This window comes from Notothenia rossii (genome assembly GCF_949606895.1).
Source record: "Notothenia rossii genome assembly, chromosome: 7".
NCBI classification, from domain to species: domain Eukaryota; kingdom Metazoa; phylum Chordata; class Actinopteri; order Perciformes; family Nototheniidae; genus Notothenia; species Notothenia rossii.
This window is the reverse complement of record NC_136905.1, coordinates 44,950,600-44,976,051: the sequence shown is the minus strand read 5'-3', so window position 1 is coordinate 44,976,051 and position 25,452 is coordinate 44,950,600. Positions and strand designations below refer to the sequence as shown.

The 25,452-nt window shown below is 43.6% G+C and overlaps 1 protein-coding gene and 1 long non-coding RNA gene across 3 annotated transcripts; both read right to left on the bottom strand.

The window, feature by feature from the left end:
- Positions 1 to 5,356: 5,356 nt before the first annotated feature.
- LOC307047416 lies at positions 5,357 to 13,328 on the bottom strand. The gene is made up of 2 exons (XR_013810411.1): positions 12,542 to 13,328; positions 5,357 to 5,452 (listed from the first exon to the last, which is right to left on the bottom strand). It is a non-coding gene; the product is annotated as an uncharacterized lncRNA (long non-coding RNA).
- Positions 13,329 to 21,235: 7,907 nt separating this feature from the next.
- On the bottom strand, positions 21,236 to 24,486 carry id4 (inhibitor of DNA binding 4). Of its 2 annotated transcripts, none has more exons than XM_079691923.1 (3): positions 23,763 to 24,486; positions 23,178 to 23,243; positions 21,236 to 22,670 (listed from the first exon to the last, which is right to left on the bottom strand). In XM_079691923.1, the coding sequence occupies exons 1-2, from the start codon at positions 24,138 to 24,140 to the stop codon at positions 23,196 to 23,198; spliced, it is 426 nt and encodes a 141-aa protein (XP_079548049.1). In that variant the 5' UTR covers positions 24,141 to 24,486; the 3' UTR covers positions 21,236 to 22,670; positions 23,178 to 23,195. The 2 variants fall into 2 exon arrangements, with proteins under 2 accessions (XP_079548049.1, XP_079548048.1); XM_079691922.1 differs by having other exon boundaries at positions 21,236 to 22,588; positions 23,763 to 24,483.
- Between the last annotated feature and the right edge of the window lie 966 nt (positions 24,487 to 25,452).

Below are 25,452 nucleotides of genomic sequence, written 5' to 3'. Positions count from 1 at the left end.
AACATCAGGAGGATACGTCCCCAGCTGACCCAGAAAACAGCGCAGGTTCTGTTCCAAGCTCTCGTCATCTCACGCCTAGACTACTGCAACTCCCTCCTGGCTGGTCTACCTGCATGTGCCATCCGACCTCTGCAGCTCATCCAGAATGCAGCGGCTTGTCTGGTCTTCAACCTTCCAACATTTTCCCACACCACGCCGCTCCTCCGCTCCCTTCATTGGCTTCCACTAACTGCTAGAATCCACTTCAAGACACTGGTACTTGGGTACCATGCTGCGAATGGATCTGGCCCTTCCTACATTCAGGACATGGTTAAACTGTACACCCCAGCACGTGCACTCCGCTCTGCATCGGCCAAACAGCTCGCTGCACCCGCACTGCGAGGGGGACCCAAGTTCCCATCAGCAAAAACACGTGGGTTTGCTATCCTGGCTCCAAAATGGTGGAATGAGCTCTCCATTGAAATCAGGACAGCAGATAGCTTGCACATCTTCCGGTGCAGACTGAAAACTAATTTCTTTCGATTCCAATTTGAGCGATAGAATTACTAAAAAAGAACTGCTAACAGAGCACTTATATACTAATAAAGGACTGGCTTATCTATAGCCAGTTGAGTAGCACTTGAAATGTTTGGCTCTATGAAACCTGATGTACTGATGTATGTCGCTTTGGACAAAAGCGTCAGCTAAATGCAATGTAATGTCATTTGTTAGACGCTTTTATCCAAATCAACTTACATACATTCAGTACTGTGGACAATCCCCACAGGAGCAATTTGGGGTGAAGTGTCTTGCCCAGGGACACAACGACATGCTGCCTGCAGTGGGACTCGAACTTGCTATCCCTTGATTCGAAGTCCATAATACTATCTACTGAGCCACAGCCTCCAACAATTCCTGGTTTAGATGTCGCTCGAAATTTTTATCTCAAAATGGCAAAAGAACGGCGATAAAAACGTTCACAGAGAAGACGACAACAATTGTCACATACTTGCAAGAAGCAATGTTAGACAAAAAACAAATGATCCCGAACACGAAATATCTTCATGGAGTGCGTCGAGGCGCAAGCTGTCATCCTAAGAACGGGAGGGTTTAGGTAGTGCCTCACTGCAATCTTTAAAGGTCATTTTCTCAAAATGAGTTTTTCTCATGTTCCTGAGTGAGAAATGTCCACTTCAGTAGCACGTACATACACCAAACCTTCCAGTTATATTCCTATCAATATTCTGAAGGCTTTTACAGAAGAGTTTGTTTATATATAATTCATAGCCTGAATTATATAACATTTTATACCTAAAAACATGGCGAAAATTGATATTTTAGAGCTGTTGACAGTATGTTCTGATTTTTGATACAAAGAGATATCCAAAATCCCTTCTGTAAAAGCTTTAAATGCTAATATGACTACAAAATGAAACAAGAATTTTGAACCTGACTTTATTCAATGTTCAGAATTGTTTTCCTGAAAGTATTAAAATATGCGCATATTTAATGAGATTATGGCTCATTTGGATGGGGGGGTGCGGTGCCCCTACAAATAGAATCAAATTATGTGGGAAACACTGGATAATAATAATAACAATAATAATAATAATACAAATAAATACTTTTGTATTATTATTATTATTATTATTATTATTATTATTATTTTTTAATCATCTCGCGACCCCCCCTCGGGCTCTCGACCCCAACTTTGGGAACCCCTGCCATATAGAACACAGGATAACAGTTAAAATGATTCTTCTCGCCTACAAAGCCCTTAGTGGGCAGGCGCCATCTTACCTTAAATAACTCATTATAACCTACTGTCCTACTAGGGCATTGCGTTCCAAGAATGCAGGGTTGTTGGTTGTTCCTAGAGTCTCTAAAAGTACAATGGGAGCCAGAGCCTTTTCTTATCAAGCTCCACATTTGTGGAATCAGCTTCCAGTTTGTGTTCGGGCGGCAGACACCCTATCCGTTCTCTGTCTGTACCTGTGTACTCTCATAATAAGAGCGCATTGACGTAGACACGTTGTGCCTCTCTACCTCTGTTCCTTACTTCTTACTTGCTACCATTTTACCTCAACCTATCCTAAGGGAGTCCATGTACGTAGACACGTTAGTTTAGCTGCTATAGGCTTAGACTGTCGGGGGACATCAATAAACATTGATTGATTGAGTGACATAGTCATGTTATACGATATTAAGCTGATTGACACAGTGTTTTAAGAAAAAATTCTGCCTGTTTATTAAGCACTGAATTGTATGTGACAAATATACATTTATGACATTGCTTTGTTATGGACCGTTTATCTGGGACAGGTAGCCTACTTGGAGTTTTTTGTCGAAACATTCTATCAGACACCAACGAGTGTCTCTAAACATGAATCTTAAAGGCAGATACACCAAATCTCTGCTGTCACTGCTTTCATTGTATTTGCAGTGCTTCAGTGTCAGCTTATACCACAGACAAAAATGGAAGGCTGTAAATGTGGGCAAATGTTCTCTTAATGAAATTGTCAATGATTTATAACAAAATGTATATCTGCAACAAGATGCCTGTAAGAAACTCAAACATTGCACTGCGGTAAAATTAATTCTTTCCATTTCCAAATGTAATAAAAGTAATTCAGTTATTCAAGGTCTCCATTTTTCATCTCAAACTCCAATGTGATTTCTGTTTGGTTTGATGTAGTTTCCCCTCAGGCAATCGCTGAAATAAAATCCCTATTTTGACTCGGTATTCCAACCTAGTCTCACAAAAAAACGTGTAATAACTACATTGGTCCACAACGTAGGACGTAGTATTTCTACAAAAATGCCTCTGAAATTGTAGGATCCCTACGTTTTCTTTCACCATTCATTCCAATGGCTGGCGTCTATGTCAAGTGATCTTCAAATTTCTCCCTGCAGAAAAAAAAACATGGCCGAACTTCGTTTTATTCTCGGTGGAAAATGCCTATTTTAAAGTTAGTTTGGCCATTAAAATGCGTTTTGATGTCATTTGATGCGAGAAATATGAGTTGTTATTTTAGATTATGTTTGCAGTGGATGTAAATGATCTTTAGTTTGCTAGTTATTACGAAGATTACTTCAGGAAATTGTATCCATACAACGTTTTCATTGTTACCAAGGTGGTTGCTAGGGACGCTGCTATCAATATTATTTATGTTATGTTGTGTAACTGTTTAATGGTGTTATCTTTATTGCTACCCCCTTCCCCGTGAATGTATAGTGTTGGTCCACAGCGCAAATGTATTAGTTTAACAAAATCTGCATCTAAAATTGTGGCATAGATACGTTATTTTCCCCTGTGCAATTCTCCAACCCAGTCTCACATCTCACATCACATCGTCATAAACAAATACCGGAAACAGACCGAATTTAAAAAAAAAAAATCAAATAATACTTTATTCCGAGTGTGCTTGCTTTTCTCTTTGAAAGTCATCACATAACGGCATTGTAATACACGGTTCGACTGCATTAAATATTACATATCTGCCGTAGTTCTCTATTTATAGAGCCCTGATTAGAAGACTTCTAGACAAACATGAGGAACTGCCGCCAACACTGAAAACGTGACGCGGATCATAAATATATCAGCAATTAAACAACATCTTACATTTCTTTTCACACAATACGTCTCCCCGCAGTATCAACACTAATTCGGCTGACTTTTATATTTGATCCAATTGGTAGATAGGCTGTATTTACACCACAAAGGTGCACAGCTGATATAAAGGGACACCTAGTGGTTAAAGCATGTTATTGAATTTCATTATTTGTATTATTAGATATTAATAGGATCCCTATAAAGTATATTCCTTACTCGTTATTCTCTACTAATAGTTAATTAAAGACTGTATATAATGACTATTTTGCACATTCCTTTCAAGATTTCAAGATTTTCTAAGGTTTATTGACATATCATATACACAAACGGTGTAGTTATGCAATGAATGAAAAACTTGCGTCGCAGGTTCCTCAATAGTGCATTACAAGACATCTATCAATATGTGTGCATACCTCCAGCAATGTTAACTATGTTGAAACACTTATTTTAACTGATATTATACATATGTATTATACTCTTATCAGATATATGTAGATATTTCATCTCCGGCCTTGTCAGGTATTGAACAATCAATAAATAAAGAACACAGAATTATTCAATATAAAACACAGAATTTGTGTGATTATACTAAATGATTTACAAATAAACACCACTGCTTATTTACAACTGTTACACATGCTGATGTAACGCAAATGTTTCCAACTTGGGATCAATAAAGTATATCTTATCTTAAGATGATCGATGGCTACTGCCATATTTGCAAAATGTACCTCTGAACCTTGACAAGTGCATGTTTCAGGCTTATCAATGAACAACAGGAGGGATCACAAACATAAGACCAGCTGTTAAATAAAGCTCTTCTGACCTTAGCTGGCATGTGGGTATATATTAATGCTGCCCATTATGGGCACAAGCAATTTTCACCAATTTATTAATTATATGTTTTAAATGTGAGTGTTTCCTATCCCCTAACCTCCAGGGATGTACACAGTTTAATACTGGCAACTTCTTATTATGGGAAATACGAAAACGTCTTTTAAAACTACAATTCCCAGTCGAGACGTGCCATAGAGAACATGTTGCAAAACACACAATAGCCAGCATGTGTAGTTCTGGGGACGGGGTGGACCCGTTCAAATCCAGTTTTGGACAGTCTGCCGTGGTTCCATCCCATTTCAAGTGCTGTTCGACGCTCGGCGTAACCCTCGGAGCACACTCTCCAATCACAGGACTATCACGGGGTTTGTCAAGCGAAGCGGAGAGAATACTTACTTCCGGGTGTAATATTCTCTAAAGCAAATGAGCTGCTCCGACCCTCGGTCCTGACGGACTCCAACTTGTGTTTATTAATCAAACATAAATAAACACAAGGATAATTATGTGTTATTGTTGAGTAAATGGAGAATTGCACAGGGGAAAATAACTTATCTATGCCACAATTTTAAATGCAGATTTTGTTAAATTAATACGTTTGCGCCGTGGACACTATACATTGACGGGGAAGGGGGTAGCAATAAAGATAACACCATTAAACAGTTACACAACATAACATAAATAATATCGATAGCAGCGTCCCTAGCAACCACCATGGTAACAATGAAAACGTTGTATGGAAACAATTTCCTGAAGTAATGTTCATTACATTACATTACATTGCATGTAGCTGACGCTTTTATCCAAAGCGGCTTACAATAAGTGCGTTCGACCAACAAAATACAAACTTGAAGAAAACAGAATCATATAAGTGTAACCGGCTGTGTCTGACTCTGCGTTGTGTTGTGTAGAAAGACGACGACCCAGACGTGTAGCTTCATTCAGGATGTACATTTATTTTCACTCCTGACGAAACAGCGACAGAAAGAAAACATTTCTCCAGTCAGTACTCTCTTTAACGTGCCCCTCTCCCACAGAGATCAGTATCAAAAAGGGCATAACGTAAAAAGTAACACAACATACCTGACGAAACAGCGACAGAAAGAAAAAATTTCTCCAGTCAGTACTCTCTTTAACGTGCCCCTATACAAATTAAACAACACAGAAATACATTGTGAACACCCGTGAGACACTACAACAAAAATAAGTAATAAAAAGTAACTTAAAGTGCATAAAGTCGACACTAAAACACGGAAATTGCTTCTGGCTGAAGAGCCGCCTACCTCTCCCACAGAGATCAGTATCAAAAGGGGAGAACGATGCATGAACCCCGCGAAAAAAAGGGGAACAGTGTCACATACATAAGGAACGTAGGGGTACACGCTAAAATTATAGTTCCACATACTGATGTGAGTCCTACTGCGTCAGGTATTAACACAAGATGAAACAAGAATAAACACAGATTTTGTGTAATTATATAGACATATTTACATAATATATTATATACAAATGAGACATAACTGTCCCTGTTACACTCACCCCGCTAGAATTATGCAAAATTCTGGGTCGCAAAACAATCCACATATAAACACACTGGCCATTACAACAAGCAACAAAACCATATGAAACAGCAATAAGAGCTTCCTACCTAAAGGATAAGAGAATGAGGGACTCGCTTGGGCCCAGCAAGAACCCACAGTACTCTACAGACAAGGTGAGGTGCAGTTTACACCCCACACCCTGGCCAAACGATGTGGATGAGCGAAAAATAAAATAAAAAAAGGCTCAATACAGCAGTATATCACCAGAGCACAAATAATGGCTAACACGCCACATTTCACACATTAATAACAGCACGCAGCCTTATCTCAACCCTCAAGAAGGGACTCAAGTTGTGCCATGGACTCAATGAAGCGGCGCACAGGTCTAATGACTCTGCCGAATCGTGAGGTAACCTGGCCATCTACATGTGATGCTTGACGCTTATTGGCAGGGGGCCGTTGTGGCAGAGGAGCTGGGAAAGCCATTGGGGTCTCTACAGCAGTTGCAGGGTCAATAGAAATGGGGGTGACCAACACAGAAGGAGGTGGTGGGTGGTCTGGATGAACAGAGTCATCAACAGGGGACTGCTCAAGGACCCATGAGGCGGTGCGGCCATCCTCCCCGTCAACATCCGAGAGGGAACCAGCTAGGGATGGCCCAGCTGTTGCAGCTGCTGTGTCTAACTCGGACACCTCTGTCCCATGCCAATCAGATGCCGGAGCGGTATCGGTCATGCTAGGGGTAGGTGCGGGCACAGGAGCATCATCTTCACCATCCGAGGCCTCCTCCAGCGGAAGGAAGTTGACTTGCAGCAGCAGGTTTCGGTGAACAACACGCTCATGTCCCTCTGGATCCCTGATCCGATAGATATGGAGGGCTGGTTTTGAGGCCACCACAGTGTGCACAACAGGCATCCACTTGTCAGAAAGCTTGCATTTACCCTTGGCGCCTTTGTTCGCCAGCAGCACCTGGTCACCGACAGACAGAGGTTGGCCCCTGACCCGTTTGTTATACTGGTCACTCTGATGTCTCTGCTCCGCTGTGCAGTTTTTCTGGGCCAGTGCCATGGCACAGTGCAGGTCTTCCCAGAGGGATTTCACATAGGCATTGTAGTCACACACAGTCACATCATGAAGTACATTCCTGAACAGAAGGTCCACTGGCAGCCTTGGGATTCTCCCGAACATCAAATAGAAGGGCGCGAACCCAGTGGTCTCATGGACAGTGCAATTGTACACGAAAGTCATTGTCTGTATCATCTGCGGCCACTTCTGTTTGGAGCGAAGTGGTAGAGACCTCAACATGTTGCCCAGGGTGCGGTTGAACCTCTCTGTGCCGCCATTCCCCATAGGGTGGTAAGGTGTGGTGTGGGACTTGTCAACCCCTGACAACTGCAAGAGCTCAGCAATCAGCTCACTTTCAAAGTTTGCTCCCTGGTCAGAATGAAGGCGCTGAGGGAAGCCATAAACACAGAAAAAGTTGTCCCACAGCTTCTTGGCTACTCTCTTAGCTGTCTGATCCTGGCAGGGGAAAGCATGTGCCAACTTTGTATAGTGATCGGTGATCACAAGAACATCCACAGACTTGTTGTGACGGTCTTCAGCTGACCAGAAGTCGATGCACACAAGCTCCAGAGGGGCAGAGGTCTTAATGCTCTCCAGTGGGGCTCTTGCGGAAGGTTCAGGAGTCTTGCTGAGAACACATCTGTGGCAGTGCTTCACATGATTGCGGACATCCTTCTCCATGTCGTACCAGAAGAAACGCTGGCGGGCCAGAGACAGTGTGCGGGGCTGACCTTGATGGCCAGCATGGTCGTGAACAACAGATAATGCATCTGCCTTTAGCGACTCCGGCACCACGAACTGGGACCTCTTCTGTCTAGTCAAGGGATCTTTCATGACCCTGTAGAGGACGCCATTCAGAAGAGTCAGTTTATCCCACTGCTTCAAGACTCTCAGAGTCGGCTGACTCTCATTGTAGCGTTCCCGTCTGGAAGGCCCGCGCTTCCTGTCGACATAGAGAGCGACCCTGGAAATTACTGGGTCCTGTTGCTGGTGTGACTGCAGCTCAGAAAGAGATAGGGAATGCAACGTGTCCTGGCCAGGTGGTTCAAAGGTGGTGAGGTGATCAACCAGGGAGGCTGCACGCTGCCTAGGAGCAGAGTCCCACTCGTCCAAGGAGGAAAGAAGAGAAGAGACCTCATCCTCAGACATTGAACCTTCAATGGCGTCAGAGTGAGATGGACCCTCCAGTGACTGTGGTTGGCAGGTGAGGCGGAAGGCATCTTGCACAGACCCATCACTGACGTCACAGACCTGGTCCAGTAGCTCCAAGTAGGGTTCACGCAGCAACCGTTCCCTCAAAGGTTTCACGAAAGGGTCTCTGCTGAGGGCATCCGCCACCACGTTCAACCTGCCGGGAATATGTTTGATTTCGAAGGAATACGGAGCCAACTTAGCAACCCACCGCTGCTCACAGGCGTCAAGTTTCGGCTTGGTCATGATATATGTGAGAGGATTGTTATCTGACCAGACGGTGAATCTGTGACCCTTGAGCCAGTGGCTAAACTTCTCACAAACCGCCCACTTTAGAGCCAAGAACTCCAGTCTGTGTGCAGGATAATTGAGCTGGCTGCGACTGAGAGTTTTGCTTGCAAAGGCGATGGGTCTTGCCTTCTCCTCACCAGCAGAAATTTGGGACAGTACAGCACCCAGACCATCAAGGGAAGCATCGGTGGAGAGGATGAAAGGCCTATCAAAGTCTGGGTGTGCCAGCACCACGCTGTTGAGGAGTGCGTGTCTCAGATCATCAAATGCCTTCTCACAGGCAGGGGTCTAATCCTGAGGAGTCAGTTCTCGAAAGGTGCCAGCTCTTCTCCGACCGAAAGAGCCCTTGGCTTTCCTCTTCTGCCCTGCAGTTAAGGCGTAGAGTGGCTTTGCGATGGAAGAACAGCCAGGAATGAAGTGTTGATAATACAGCACCATCCCGAGGAAAGACCTGACCTTCCGCTGAGATGGGGTGCAACCGTCGTCGTTCATGAGATCCTCCTTCCCGAAAGCTGAGATGACCCTCACCTTCTCTTGGTCGACTGAGACGCCACTGCTGTCTATCACGTGACCCAGAAACCCCACAGTCCTGCGAAGGAAGTAGCACTTCTTCTGAGACAGCTTCAGGTTGTTGGCTCTGAGCCGCGAGAAGACAGTCTCCAGCCGTTTCAGGGCTTCCTCCTCGGATGGAGCAAAGACAAGCAGGTCGTCCAAATAACAGAGGAGGCTGGAGAAGTTCAAATCACCAAACACACTCATCATCATCCGCATAAAGGACGCGGGACTGTTGCAAAGACCTTGGGGAAGTCTGTTGTACTCATACAGGCCTAAGGGTGTTGTGAATGCCGAGTACTTCCTGTCAGACTCATGGAGGGGGATGTTGTAGAACCCCGATGTGAGATCCATGGTGCTGAAAAAGGCGTTTCCACCAAGGGCAGCAAGACAGTCGGCCTGGTGAGGCAGCGGGTGGGCGTCCTTGACGGTCTTGGCATTAAGCCAGCGAAAGTCAGTGCAGATCCTTAACTCTCCTGACTTCTTCCAGACAAGGACCAGCGGCGATGCATACTCACTGACTGATTTACTGATGATGCCTTTCAACTCCATCTCAGACAGCACCTCTCTCAGTTTGTGATAGTGTGCTGGAGGGACACGGCGATAGGGTAGCCTGAAGGGGTGATCATCAGTGAGATGAATCCGGTGGACGAACTCTTTCGCTTCCCCACAGTCCAGCTTGTCTTTGGAGAAGACATCCTGGTAAATGAGCAACAGTTCAGAGAGTCTCTTTTTCCATTCATCTGACACCGCACAGCCTTCGAGGTCGATGTCTGCCAATCCACAGTCTTTAAGCTGCTGAGTGTGGGTAGAGCTGGCATCTGAGTTGGGAGGAGGGTCAGCTGCCTGACTGGTCTGTGGCCTATTCACACCCTGAGAGAGGGGAAGGTCTTCCATCGCGACACAAGTAAACACATTGGCCACTTTAGCATTGCGGCGTAGTGTCACGGGACTCTTGGTTGGGTTAAGGACCTTCATAGGGACCCAACGATCTCCCCACATGGGTGCCACAACCCGTCCCACAATAATGTCTTTGGGGGCTGAACGGGAGGAGGTGGGCTCCACAATGACAGTGCTCCCAGGGGACACAGGAACACTGCCAGGTAGCTTTCCCCACACCAGATACTCCTTCTGTGGTGCTAGAGTGATAGCTTGCCGTAGCTTGACCGTGCCAACCTTGTCAGGCAGTTCAGGACCAGACCAACGAGTGATGCAGCTGAGCAACTGAAGAAACTGCTCACAGTCGGGGTTTGAGGTGTTGGACTGGATGAGCTCCCAGTACTTCTCATCAGACTTCATCCTCTGTAATATGGGCCTGATGACGTTGCTACCAATAATGAGTTCGTCTCTCTGCCCTGGGACAAGGAAAGTTGGCACAATGAATTTAGAACCGTAAACCTCAATCTCCAGGTCATAGATACATCTGGGTTGTGTCATAAGGCCACCACAGCCAACTAGGACCACCTTCTCTGGCACAGGCTGAGGACAAGGGAGGACACCAGCAGCTCTAAGATTGGACTCTGCCTCTTCGCTGAGTGTGCATGACATGCTCCCTGGATCAAGCATCCCCCTTAAAGTTGACTGACCCCCTACTAACACTGGGGTATAAAACAAGTCATTGGCTCCTTCAACTCTATGTCAACCCACAGCAATCACAGTTTTGTCATCAGGAAGATTACTACAGCAGTTCACATATGTTGATCTTAAGTCATTTTCCTCACTGAGGGTGTCACTAGTGCCGCCCATGCTATCCCTCTCACTGCACGGGCGGGCTAGTTTAAACCAGCATTGGAGGGAGAAGGTGGCATGGCTGAGGAAGGAGAGGCCTGTGGGCACTGATTTCTTATGTGACCAGGACTGAAGCAGTTAAGGCATAATCTGTAGAGCCTGCAGTGTGCATGGGTTGAATGGTCCCTGGAGCCACAAACCTTGCATGGAAAGGACTCAGATGCCTGCTGGTAACGGGGTCGACCATTCTGACGGTGGACTTGTTGGTGGTTGCCTGGCTGACCATTCTGACGGTGGGCTTGTTGGTGGTTACCTGGCTGATGGTAGTCTGGCCTTTGACTGGTTGTAAGGGAAGCGTTGCACATAGCCAGAACTCTGTCAAACATTGCAACTACCTGTTGAACACCAGCGTCGGTAGTAGGTGGGTTGACGGTGGTAGGGGCTGGGTCAGAGACAGCAGAGAGAGGCAGGGATAAGGGGGACACTTGGGGACTCACCCTAGCATGGTCTGGCTGAGGCTGACTGTAAGCAAGGGCAGTGGCCGGTAGAGAGTTGGGAGGGGGGTCTGGTTGGTGCGCTAATGAGGCCTGAGACATCCCCAGATTGACAGGGCGAAAAGAATCAGTCACAGGGCTCTGACTATAAACTGACAGACCCACCACATTATGAGACTGCGCTGCTGTTTTTCTCACATTTCTCATATGGGCGTCCAGACGCTCCTGAACCTCAGCCGTGGTCCACCGCTCAGGTGCCTTCAGTTGGAATGATATGGCGAGACTGGGGTCAGGACAGTGATTAATGAACATCAAGACCACTTCTGCACTGGGGTCATCTACACATTTACCTCGCCTCCGGAGGCACTCGTCCGCAGCATCTATTGACTTGTTAAGGCGTATCCAATAGTCCATAGCACTTTCACCAGCACGTGGAACAGTGCCGTAAAAATCTTTCATGGGCAAGTTAGAGTATGACAGCTCACTAAAGTTACCCTTTAATATGTCAAACACAGCTGTGGGCAGGTCGGTCGCACTCAAGTCAGGTCGGCTGCGGATTGACACTTTCACCACATCCCTGGCTTTACCTGTTAGTCTTGACATAATCAGATCAAACCTTTCTACGTGAGTGTCACATTTCACTCTATTCAGGTAACATCTCATCATGTCCTCCCATTCATGAATAGAAAATACATCAGCACGATCAACCCTGAAGTAAGGCGGAGCCTTGGTGTCTGACTGCACCACAACCTTCAATTGAGACAAATCAGCCTGGTGGGACGGGTGTGGATTGGTGGGAGACTGAGGCTGGGCAGCACTGGGCTGGTGCATGGTGCTTGATATGTTCTCACCTATCTGTTTAGCCAAACTTGTTATCATTTCCCCAAAAGCTTCAACAGATACTACTTGTGTAAGTTTACGGTCTGGCTGCATAATAGGTGTGGAGCTTGCAGCAGGTGTTAATGTTGGGTTGAAATCACTAGCGAACCCAAATCTTTCACTACCTTTAAGTCGCTGGCCCCTCCCCAACCCAAATGTGACATCATGCCCACTAACATCCATATTGTTAATGACAACAACAAAAAAATCCCACAAAGCAATCAAAACACAGTTTAAAGCCACCCACAAGAGATAAAACACTAAAATAAAATAAAATGATAAAACACAGATAGACAGATATACTCAGTGATAAGTGTCCTCTCAGACTCAGTGCATCTCTCAATTTGAATATGTACACTGTCCCTTTAACGCACCTGCCGTCGCAGCAAGAGAGGGGGAAAAAAAAAAAAAGAGGAAAAAAAACACACACTCCAGTCTTTCCTTCTTCCCGCCGGTGGGCAGCAGCTTTACCCCGGGGACCAGACGGCGCTGGTCGCGGATACAACGGGTCGTCACGGCACCAAGTGTAACCGGCTGTGTCTGACTCTGCGTTGTGTTGTGTAGAAAGACGACGACCCAGACGTGTAGCTTCATTCAGGATGTACATTTATTTTCACTCCTGACGAAACAGCGACAGAAAGAAAACATTTCTCCAGTCAGTACTCTCTTTAACGTGCCCCTCTCCCACAGAGATCAGTATCAAAAAGGGCATAACGTAAAAAGTAACACAACATACCTGACGAAACAGCGACAGAAAGAAAACATTTCTCCAGTCAGTACTCTCTTTAACGTGCCCCTATACAAATTAAACAACACAGAAATACATTGTGAACACCCGTGAGACACTACAACAAAAATAAGTAATACAAAGTAACTTAAAGTGCATAAAGTCGACACTAAAACACGGAAATTGCTTCTGGCTGAAGAGCCGCCTACCTCTCCCACAGAGATCAGTATCAAAAGGGGAGAACGATGCATGAACCCCGCGAAAAAAAGGGGAACAGTGTCACATACATAAGGAACGTAGGGGTACACGCTAAAATTATAGTTCCACATACTGATGTGAGTCCTACTGCTTCAGGTATTAACACAAGATGAAACAAGAATAAACACAGATTTTGTGTAATTATATAGACATATTTACATAATATATTATATACAAATGAGACATAACTGTCCCTGTTACATAAGTACATCTGGTTTCATAGAGCCAAAACATTTCAAGTGCTACTCAACTGGCTTTAGATAAGCCAGTCCTATATTAGTATATAAGTGCTTTGTTAATAGTTTTATCGCTCGAAGTGGAGTCGAAAGAGATGAGTTTTCAGTCTGCGGCTGAAGATGTGTAAGCTTTCTGCTGTCCTGATGTCAATGGGGAGCTCATTCCACTATTTTGGAGCCAGGATAGCAAACCCAAGTGTTTTTGCTGATGGGAACTTGGGTCCCCCTCACAGTGCGGGTGCAGCGAGCTGTTTGGCTGATGCAGAGAGGAGTGCAGGTGCTGGGGTGTACGGTTTAACCATGTCCTGGATGTAGGAAGGGCCAGATCCATTCGCAGCATGGTACGCAAGTACCATTGTCTTGAAGTGGATTCTAGCAGTTACCGGAAGCCAGTAACTACTGGCTTCGTAATAACTAGCAAACTAAAGATCATGTACATCCACTGCACAAATAATCTGAAATAACAACTTATATTTCTCGCATCAAATGACATCAAAACGCATTTTAATGGCCAAAATAACCTTAAAATAGGCATTTTCTACCGAGAATAAAACGAAGTTCGGTCATGTTTTTTTTTCTGCAGGGAGAAATTTGAAGATCACGTGACGTAGACGCCAGCCATTGGAATGAATGGTGAAAAAAAACGTAGGGATCCTACAATTTCAGAGGCGTTTTTGTAGAAATACTACGTCCTACGTTGTGGACCAACGTAGTTATTACACATTTTTTTATGAGACTGGGTTGGGTATTCCCACTCAGAGACGATTTCGTCTGAAGGTATCTGATAGCTCATATTTGAGTCCCAGAAAGAATTTCAAATTGCAGAATAATGTGGAGCAGAGACTCATTTCATCCTGAATCAAGACAAAGACACGTTATGTCAAATTTCTTTAAAAAAAAATTACAATCCATCCATCCATCCATCCATCCATCCATCCATCCATCCATCCATCCATCCATCCATCCATCCATCCATGCACCAACCACCTCGTAGGGACAGCCTAGTGAGGAAGACCATGAATTGCATTAGACATTTCTGAAAAAAAACGTATAAGCAGAGTTTGATATAAGATGTATTTTTTTCTGACAAACATCCACCGGTCTGTGGAGGCAGCAGTCCGTCAGAGGGTCCCAACACCCCGGCCCATGGCCCCTGGACCCATAAACCAGCTCTGACTGGGGGAGTCCAAGGTGCTCCCAGGCCAGCATGGAGATACAATTCTTAACAGCAGTCTTTGCAAAGAAATAAACATAAAATGCATCTACTAGTTTTTCAAAGATTTTTAACAACAGTCTTTGCAAAACCATTAAACGCTCACAGTTTTATGCTTCTTTGGCGGACTTGTATATTATTTATGTTGTGCAACAAAGCGAGTGATAGGTGAAAGCCTTATTTTAGATCTTTTTTAAATTCTTGAATTGCTAACATGCCTTATATTAAACGAGTACGCCACCAGAAGTACAGATCAAATTGTTATATTGCTGTGCAGCTGCACTAGCTGTCTCTTTCGTGCGTTCTCTATCTTGCATGCAGTAGCGTGGCGTGGGGAAAAAATTAGGGGAAGCCAATAATACGTCCTTTCTTTTGGGGTGGGGGGGGGGGGGTGGTGGTCAATGTAATAACGTAACAAGATGAGTGATTACAGCGCCCGGTATCATTTTACACACATTTGTATCATACAGATGCAGGACTTACACACGCCTGTTATATGACCGACAGGTCCGCAAGCACTCTCCAGCCCAAACTCTAATAAGCATTCATTCACAAACTAAATCAGGAGACCTTTAACGTTTTACGTCCGGTTCGCTGTCATCAGATTGTATTTGTTGTTGCTGCTTCAGCGGAAGTTTAGTACAATTATTTTTGATTAAATACTCCAAATCTCCACCCTCCATAATTGCACTTGCTTCAGTTGCTTGCTACTTTCTAACGGCGGTAAGAGTGGTGCAGTGACGCTATCTATCTTCTATCGATTAGATTTATCATTCGAAAATTATAAAAGTAGGGTAGACATGTGGATATTATCCGACTGAACAAAACATGCATTTACCTAACAGGTTCGTTTTCCACTGACCTTTTTTCTAGCTATTTTCCAAAATCCTATGGAGAAATCCCATTGCTATTTTGTCGAGGGAAACCGGGCGCAGCTTACTTCCGCTTTTTGGGACGCGTCACTGCACCACTAAGTTGATGCGATTTGATTGGATCGTGAGGATAGGGAAACCAGCCGCCTCTGGCTTCCCTTGGCATGGCCCTGACCAATCACAGGTTGGCAGGGGCATGACGTGAGCCTTATCTGATTGGTCAATCCCTCCATTTTTTTTCACCAAGGGAAGCAAATTTCGTCTGGCCTCCTCTCGCAACAGAGAGTGCAATCTACTGTTTCACCATAACATCTAGAGGGGCGCTGTTTAACTCTTTGTAAAATACTCAATGAGAATTGGGGAGAGACGGGCCGGCAGCAACACACAACAAAGAATTTCCGAAACTAAACGAAGTGTTTTTATTTATTTATTAAAATTATAACTACAATCCGAAAAAACAGGGGAAGCCTGGCTTCCCTTGGCCTCCAGGAGAAAACGCCACCGCTTGCATGTGGGATTAAAAGATTTTGTGGCTTTGTTCTTGGAGAAAGAGGGGTAAAGATCTTGCTTTTACTTCTCTTTTCCTTTCTAGTGATCTTGTGTCTGTACAGGTACGGACACACCAACCCGATTATCGGCGTTGGTGGGCGTCGATGAACGTCGACACGCATTGTCATTCAGCATTGAATCGGCGGGCAGTCGGCCAAAGGCAGTCGGCCAAAGAAATCACTCTGATTGGCTGTTCAGCTAGCGAATCAGTGCATGAGAAGCAAAATGGAAGTGAGCGACCCAAACAAACTATTAAGAAGGCAAATCTGAGATTTCATTTAACTCCAGCTCTCGACACAAGTTCGGCCGTTACTGAAGTGAAATGTTTTAAAAAGAAAAGTACTTCATTCACAGATAATGTAATGCCCAATAAAGCACATTTGAATGACTTTAACTTTAAAGGAATTAGCATCTGTTTAGGAGTATATTACATTTTTTTAAACATAGTAATTTTTTATCCATGAACAAATTCTCCAACTCTTCCTCTCAAGCTGGATTCTGCTTTACCAAAGGATACTGTAATAACCAGAATTATGGCCACAATAAGGGAACGAAACTTAAAAAATTCAGCTGATTGAGTTTTTAAACCCTTCCTGAATGTGCCGATATTCCCCCCTGCTTTATTCTGGCTTTATACAGCTCTACAGAAGACTCTTGGTAAAAGGCATCCGTACCTGAGTTAGAGAAATATTCCTCTGGAAACGCAGTACAAGAAGTGTAAACTAAGCCTCATTAATTAGGCTCATTAGGTGAACAGAAACCTGTTTGATTGGAGGCAGTTGTAGCCCTTCCGCTCTGATGCAGCAGCGGTATTTAACTCACCATATTGGCTGTCTGATGGCTGCCCCTCAGGGTCATGTTCTGTGACATGGCTGTTGTTGGCACACACAAACACATTGAACATGTCTCTCTTTTTCTGCATCTGCACACACACACACACACACACACACACACACACACACACACACACACACACACACACACACACACACACACACACACACACACACACACACACACACACACACACACACGCACACACACACACACACACTCCTCCTTTAAGGGGCTTGGCAGACCCCTGGCTCCCCCTCTCTAATCACAGTGTTCTCCAGGGGCACAGCCATTCTCACTGCTCTTTGGAAAAGCTTGGCATTTGTCTGAGATCTCATTTCTGTAATTCATCGCCCGTCTCCCGGGAGTCGCGGTTGGCACTGGTGATGCCAAGTCCTCCCTCCTCCCGGCTTCTATCTCTTTCACACTCTCTATCCCTTCCCCTCTGCTCTCACAGTGTCTCTCCCTCCGTCTTCCTCTCTTTCACCCTTGTTGTTGTTTGTTGTTGCCCTGAAAGAGGTCGTCACTAAAGCTAAACTGGTGGGTGTACACATATTAACTCTCCCGTGACTGTGTTTGCTGGCCGCTCCAGGCTCAGATCACATAAACATGTTGGTGTGTGTGTGTGTGTGTGTGTGTGTGTGTGTGTGTGTGTGTGTGTTTGTGTGTGTGTGTGTGTGTGTGTGTGTGTGTGTGTGTGTGTGTGTGTGTATGTGTGTGTGTGTGTGTGTGTGAGGTCCTTCTTCTTCGAGCACTCTGAGTGCAGAGTGTCGGCAGAGGCTGCTAAATTAAAACAAATGAGCTACAGTGGGAATATTGTACTTCATATTTTCCATTCGTATATAAAAACATTAAGCGTCAACAGATTAATACACACACAGCCCAAATGTAGAAATAATTACACATCAATTATCACCAGTAATAAGAAATTGGAAAATATAATTGTGATTAATTAGGCATCAGTAAAAATGTTCATCTTTGTAGCAGAAGGGGGAAAAAGATTGATAGCTACTAAAAAAAATGTTAAGTAATGCATAGCACTCCATAAAGATTCACTCACTTCCTGAAAAAATAAGAGTTTAAATATTCAAGCTTTTCCGTCATGTCTCGCTGTAGCAGCTTCCTGTGAGTCTCTTAATCTAGTTTTCCAGTCTCAGCTATACTGAGCTATACAGCTGAATTGCTGCAACTCACATTATGTTTATGAGTAAACGGCTGTTGGTGGCAGGCATTTTAAGCTAATAGCTACTTTAAATAGCTGCAATTAGTGGGAAGCATGAGCTATTTAATCACTCTAGACCAATTAGTCTGTAATCAAGTAGTGTCCAAGAGCGAGCACGTTTTTGTCCTCCACTGTTCCTCTACAAGCACCGCCATATATTTCTCTTTCCGCCGGGAAGAGCAGTGATTAACACGCAGGGATATAGGCCCCCGTGGAACGCCGTAATGTGGAGTTAAATCACGAAGAGAGGGAGGCGAGACACGACAGCCAAACCTGTTATTGCAGTTTAACATATGCAGAAGGTTAATTTAAGGCAGAGGCAAGCATCCTCGTTTTATGTGTTTGTCACGGTGCGTTGTGCAAATGTGTGGAATTAGGAGCTGGTGTGTTTCTTCTGTATGGAAATACACAAGAAAGAGCATTTCATTAGTTCCTTTTCTTGGAAACAATCAGTGATGGTAGTTTACCTGAACGAGAGTGACAAAAGAATAGTACATAATGAGCATGTGAGATTTAATAAGAAATAGTGAGTCACATAAATGCTCAATCCCTCTTGTAATTTTGGTTTTATATTGTAATCTTCTGAAACAGAGTCACATTAAAGATATAGAAAAAAAACACAAATGAGAGAAATGCATGAATGCACACACACCTGTGCAAAAAATTGGCTCAACTTGCAGGTAGGAATTCCATCTAAACAATCTTCCGGTTTGTGTAGAAATAAAAAAAGAGCTAACTACAGTAACGCTTTCTGTCGCGCTGCTGCACTGCCTCACTCCCAACAGGGACTATTTGGACAATCCTCAGTGCCATCGGTGGGAGGTGCAGGAGGGGCCCGCTGCTCAGGGGTTTCATAGAAACAGTGGGACCTGTGAGTCAACATCTGGATGCAATATTATAATAGGAGGGGAGATGAATAATGTACCTGGGGAGGACAGCAGTTTGGGAACTGACTAATAGAAAGAATGGAGCTGTGTCCATGCTGTGGGACTGTTACAATGTGGCTGTGAAGAAACCATGTCATCATGAAGCAGGATAAAACAGGTGTATCGGTACTCTATGTGTAAATATAAGCATGGCTGCTGAGTTGCTGGATTCATGACACATTTATTTCCCAGGAATATTCATAATATACATTCTACACACTTCATCCATCACTTTCTCTATTAATGTTGACGTTTTTTTTTCTGTAAATCACTTTGAAAGATATGCTGCACAGCAGCTTACACAGGAGGAATTGTAATTGAACATGTGGCGAAGATGATCATCAGATGGGAGGTTAATCCTCTGTCGGGACTGATTTTCCTACAGTATCTCATTATGTTTTTTAATCACTGAACCAAAATATTATTATAATTCCAGGAAATAAACATACAATGGTTATCAATCTTTCAGTAAAGTTGTGTTTGAATCTTTCTTACCTTCACCACCTTTTGTTTTGTTTGTTTGTTTTTACTTCTAGTTTTTCCTTGTAAAGCGACCTTGGGTCCCATGAACGGCCCTCTCTACATCTAAGCTATTATTATTATTATTATTATTATTATTATTATTCATGCTTTCCACAGTTTATTTGTGATACATGTGGTTAAAATGCCATAGGTGGACCATAATAAATAAAAATATGCTGCTGGGTTTATTTCAACTTTATTTTTGAATGTATCAATAAAAGGTACACTCTCCTCTTGTGTGACGGCAGCTGAGGCCTCACTGTCGCTCAGGCCTGTGAGTGTTCTCTCTGAACCAGAGTATCTGTAATCATATCAGGAAGGTCTAACTGTCAAGCTGGCCACCTGTGCTGTACCACACCTTTTTCATTTGATACCTTTCATCACTCAAACACACACATTTGACATCACCGGGACAGCGCTTGCCAAGGGCAGCAAGGCCCGGCTCTCTTATTGCTGACTGTAAACACACCGTGGTGGCCTCAGATGGCCCGGGGGGGGGGGGGGGGGGGGGGTTTGGGGGGGGGGGCAGGGTGTCTGAAGGTGTCTGCAGCACCCACTGGGCCAACAGCTGCTTTAACCCACATTCCGCAGGTTGATGCGGGAAAACGTGAAAGAAAAGCCTGCAGCTCCCTGGATTTTCACTGTGACTCAAACTGTCGGACACACTTACACTGTATGTCATTACAGTATTGGAATTGTTATTTTTTATTTATTTAAAAAAAATGTATATTTAAAAATCAGGAAAATAATTGAACAGGTAAATCCTCAACAACAACAAACCATCATCAGCCTCTTATTTTATTTCTTTAAAACATTTATAGCTTTTAAGATATCCAGCAGTTTTCACTTAAATGCTCCCATAAACCTGACAAGGCCTCAACCTCAAGTGTGAGTATCATTATTAACGGTTTAGAGTGATTATGTGGAGTTGGTGTTTTTAACTTCCTCACATTTCTTACATCTTTGTAAGAGAGCGTTCCCTTCTGCGTGAGCTCTGGCAGTGCTGGTAATATGAGAAGAGTTAGTGTTCAATCTTTATACTCATCATGGGTCGCAGGTATTAAACATATGAAATGAAAATATGAAATCATTGTAAACAAAAATGCTGTGATTTTTCTATTTGTAAGATGAATAAAGGTATAAAGTAAAATCCCACAAAAAATTCGCTCAATCGAGTGTGTGTTTTATTTTACGTTCTCTTCTCCTTTTTAGAATTAGTTTTGAATAATTTGAACCAATTATATTATTTTAATAATTTAATTCTCACCAAAATGCCTGTATTAAATAGACACAAATCCAAATAAGTACATAGTAAATCTAGCTTAAACGTTTTAATATAGATAGACCCTTTCACCTTTAAATGTTTTGCACAATATTTATTTTAGCATTTAGAAATAATAAAACCTGACTTAGTTAGACACAAATGATTTATTGGTCACTTATATAACTGCAATCGGAATGTGTGAGGCTGGATTAATAAAAGTCGATAAAAGCTTTATCATTAAATACCGTAAAGCAGGTTTAAAATCTTGACATTGGCCACATTTGAATCTTTATCCACCCTTTGCTTCCAATCAAATCCAGATAATTTATTATGTTTAGTTCGGTAGCATTACCCACCTCCCTCTTTTTCCTCATTGTTTCCTGTGACAGTGTCATACTGAAAGCACTAACAAGTGCCTCCTGAGACAAAAGCTGAGACGACACAATTCTTCCTGGAAACTTTAATTGTTTTGACAACTCCTCAGAGCCAGTGAAGGTCAGTCCACCGTGCATCAGACTGCATGTACAGAAGGTGGTGAGGTAATTTTGGCGTTCAATGTCATGAAAAATAAAGGCTCTTTTTTTATCTTTACATTAACTATGGCTGCTGACTCTCCAACATTTCAATTTAAGACATCCTCAGCCTGAAAGCACTTGGTTGTTGTCGAAAAGGAGTCTGTTAATGTTCACATATTTCATCAATTCATAACCAGAGTTGAATGATTTCATTGTATCAATCATTAACTTCTCAAAGAGGAGCTTTGACTGCACATAAATAACAGAAATGTGCAGTGATTGTTTAGGCATTGTAAAGACTGTCAAAAATGCTGTAACTCTTAAGATAACATTTTTAACAAGAGTGCAATGTCACAGAATGGAATCAGGCCTTTGTATCAGATCAAACAGCGGAACGACCCATGGCTCCAGGCGGGTCAAAGTTGTCCAAGTTAATGAGTACAAAACAACTGAAGAGAAAACAGAGCAGGGCAAATAATAAAAGAAGTTGAACTCCAGCACATATCGACACAGGGAGGGCTGATCAGTGCACATTCAATACCTCTGCTAGAGCCTGACATGCTACATATTCAACTATTCCAAAAACACTGCAAATAATTAGCTGATATCATAATTTGAGGACATCATTGGCAGAGCATAACCACGTTAATTTACTAAAGACATCAACGTTTAAACACAATATTTACATAACGACAACAAAAGGTTTTAATAAAAATATCTTATAATTACAATAGTGTATTTTAAGCTTATAAGTCTTCCTTTCACATACTTTTATAGAACATTTGTGTATATGTACATTCTTAATTGTCTCGAAACAGAATTGTTATTCTTTACAATATCAAACATTTTATAATTCCAGGGAGGACATCCCTGTTCAACACAATTCATCTATTTTAAACAATAGATGTCAAAAACATTTACAAGGATTTTTTGCAGTTTAGTAAAGCTTTAAACTGGAGGCCATTTTAGTTAAGCATAATTCACAGACAGTTTTCATAGCTGTTGAGAGACGGGTTTTCAACAAAACTTCGCAGCATAGGGATTCTATAGTTACTCAAGTTAGAACATTTTAAGTGATGAAGTAAGAACTTAAACAGGGGAAATTCGATGTCTACATACTAACTCCTCTTTCATAGGAACAAAAAAGAGTTGATATAGTGATTTGATTTGGGTTGAATTCCGCGCAGCAGTTTTGAAAACCCCTGGTGATTGTGCCTCCAGTCGGGTGTGAGTCCCTGGCGAAGCTTTGCTGGCTTTGGAGCGGCTCTGTGCAGCCTACACACCTGTGGAGGGGATGAATAGAGGTGTGGGGGTGAGCTGCAGAGCTCCAGACTGACCGGCGCCACCGACTAAACAGAGGCCATGCTGGATATACAAACCAAAACAAACCGGGTCAGACAACAAGCCCAGCTCCTCAGGCTGCTGAAGCCACTGAGAAACCGGGATCAGGACTTAGCCTTACCCAGGTGTGTTGATGTTCAATGCTATGAATCTAACATTAAAGCCAGATTGAATGGAAGGGACAGACAGAGAGAGAACAAAAGAGCCAGAGAAGGAGGAAGGAGAGTGTGTGTAAGAATGAAAGAGAGGGCAAGCTGAGGTTTTAACCCTCTCTTCTTCTCAGATTGCTACACCAGTGACAGTTATTGCGCAAAGCACAGCTGTCTCTGGGGTAGGTGCCAAATTCGTCTTCCTCAATTATTATTTTTGTTGACATATACTGGCCTCCCCAGCACCGGAGAGATGGTCAATTTACACCATATTGGTTAAATGATCAAATTAATGGGGGCCGTTCTATGACCATCTATTGGCCACATGTGTATCATTGATTAAAAAACAAAAAACATATAATTATATTTTAGGTCAACTTACCATTGTGGTGCTTATATCTCAGCGGCATAAAATAGAATCCTCCGGCTTTTTTACTATTGCCATCCTCTAAAATAAGAAGAAAAAGAAACACGTAAACGATTGACCTTTCATGGTTTAAGACTAAATGAATACAAGGCCTAAAGCCCAGCAAAAATAAATGATATGCAGCAGAGCAGCAGAACATCAGCCCATAATAAATGATCTTAAAGCCTATTGAATAACAAATAGTCCTTATTGTGCGCAGTGGAGTGGGCTGCGACCAGAGGTACTTCAGCAATCCTGGGATAAGGTAGGCCTCTGACACACACTGCCATTATCATGCAACTCATAAAAGCCGCAATCAAGTGCGCAATGTTACCTCCACTAAATGCGTTTTTTACGCATGATTTTTTTTCAAGGCTGCATGTGAAGTGTAAAGCATTTAGATTTGTATCTCAATTTGTTTCTATCAGTAAAAGGACAATAACACACGCATGACGCGCTTTGTCTGAGCCCGAGTGGCGGACGGCAGTCTGGAACCGGAGTCCCAGATAAGTCCAGCTGGAAACGAGGGATGGAAAGTGGTGTCTGCTGATTAAAGCTTACCTGCTGGTGATCTACGTTGAGCACAGTCAGCGGTGTCCGGCTGGTGGTGGAGGCTGGGGGGGGGCAGCTCCCGGTCCGCTGGGGCTGCTGTTTATGGAGAGTAGGGTGCGTCTCCAGGGCCAGCTGCAGGTCCAGGATGTAGTCTATAACATGCTGCAGGATCTCCACTTTGCTGACTTTCTTATCCTGTGGAATTGTGGGCACGAGGCGCTTCAGCCGGCTGTAGCAGTCATTCATGTCGTATTGCAGGCAGAACAGGTCCTCCTCCTCTATCCTGCACCGCGCGATGCTCAGGCTCTGCTTCGACAGACATTGCAGAGAGAGCTGGCTGCTGCTGGAGGAGGAGTCCTGGGGGGGGACTGGAGTAACAGCCTTCATCTTAGATAACGGCGGCTCAGAGACAGCGAACAAAATCTAATAAAGACGTTAGCAAAAGGTATTTCTGATTACAATATGATGCTGTAAACAAGACGAAAGCAACTCTAATGCAACCGAATATTATCGAGGGGAATAAGAAACCAAAAGGCGGAATTGTCGTCAGTCAACACATCCCGCGGAGCCTCCAGTTCCTCCTACTTCAGCAGGCTCGATGTAAAAGGATTGCATATATTTCCTACATTTATAGAGGAGAGGGGAGGCGCCAAGCCAGACGGCTGACAGATCAGCGAGAGGAGCTGGTCAATCACCGGCACCCGCTGCCCACCGACCCGTCAACCGAGCCGAGAAAAAGGCGTGTCTCTCTGTGCGCTGCGGTGGGCTGCCTGTTGGTCGGTGTGTGTGTGTGTGTGTGTGTGTGTGTGTGTGTGTGTGTGTGTGTGTGTGTGTGTGTGTGTGTGTGTGTGTGTGTGTGTGTGTGTGTGTGAGAAAGAGAGAGAGGGAGAGAGAGCGAGAGAGGGAGAGTTGGAGAGAGAGAGAGAGATTTAACACAGTCACTACGCATATCCATCCCCGTACAAAGAAACAGGTCTCAGATAGGTGTGTAGGCCTATCTGTACCAGAGGCCTCTCACGAAGATTTTCCAAACACGTGTAATGATACAAATGTGCCCAATAAACTCGGCTGATAAGAGTCGTGTTGCAGCTTTAGTGCTGTAGTCATTGATGCGTAATTACGCACAGCCTCGCTGATATCGATCACTCCTGTGACAGAATATTCCAAGCCCAACCACCTGCTTAGAAGAAGAAACATGTTTTACGTAAAATGTGAAGATCAAAGCGTAACCAATCAATTTCACTCATCGATAATCACAAATAAATAAAAATATTTAGGTAATGAAAAAACATCTAAATGGAGATGTGTGGCGGTCAAAATTGAATAATGAGGATCAAACTGAGGTTTATATGTTGAATGGGGATTTTTTTTCTTTGTCTAATGTGTAATATCCTCACATTGATAATTATGCCACACTCATTTACAACACATGTCATTTTCGACACAGAATTAACCGTTTACTAGCATCTAAGAAGATAAATTGTCTAGTCAAGGAAATGTAATTTTAGCCCATCATAAGCTCTGGCTGATTACATTGTAATTATGACCTCATACAACATACTTTCCCAGGCCTGACTGCAGCTCTAAGGCAGCCGGGACAGGCCAGTTTGGCGGCACCTGTGCCACTTCTTCTCCCAGCTGGGTGTTATTGTGCCTCCACATTCCTCCGCTCTCCCGGACGGGTCGCTGCTTCCCTCAG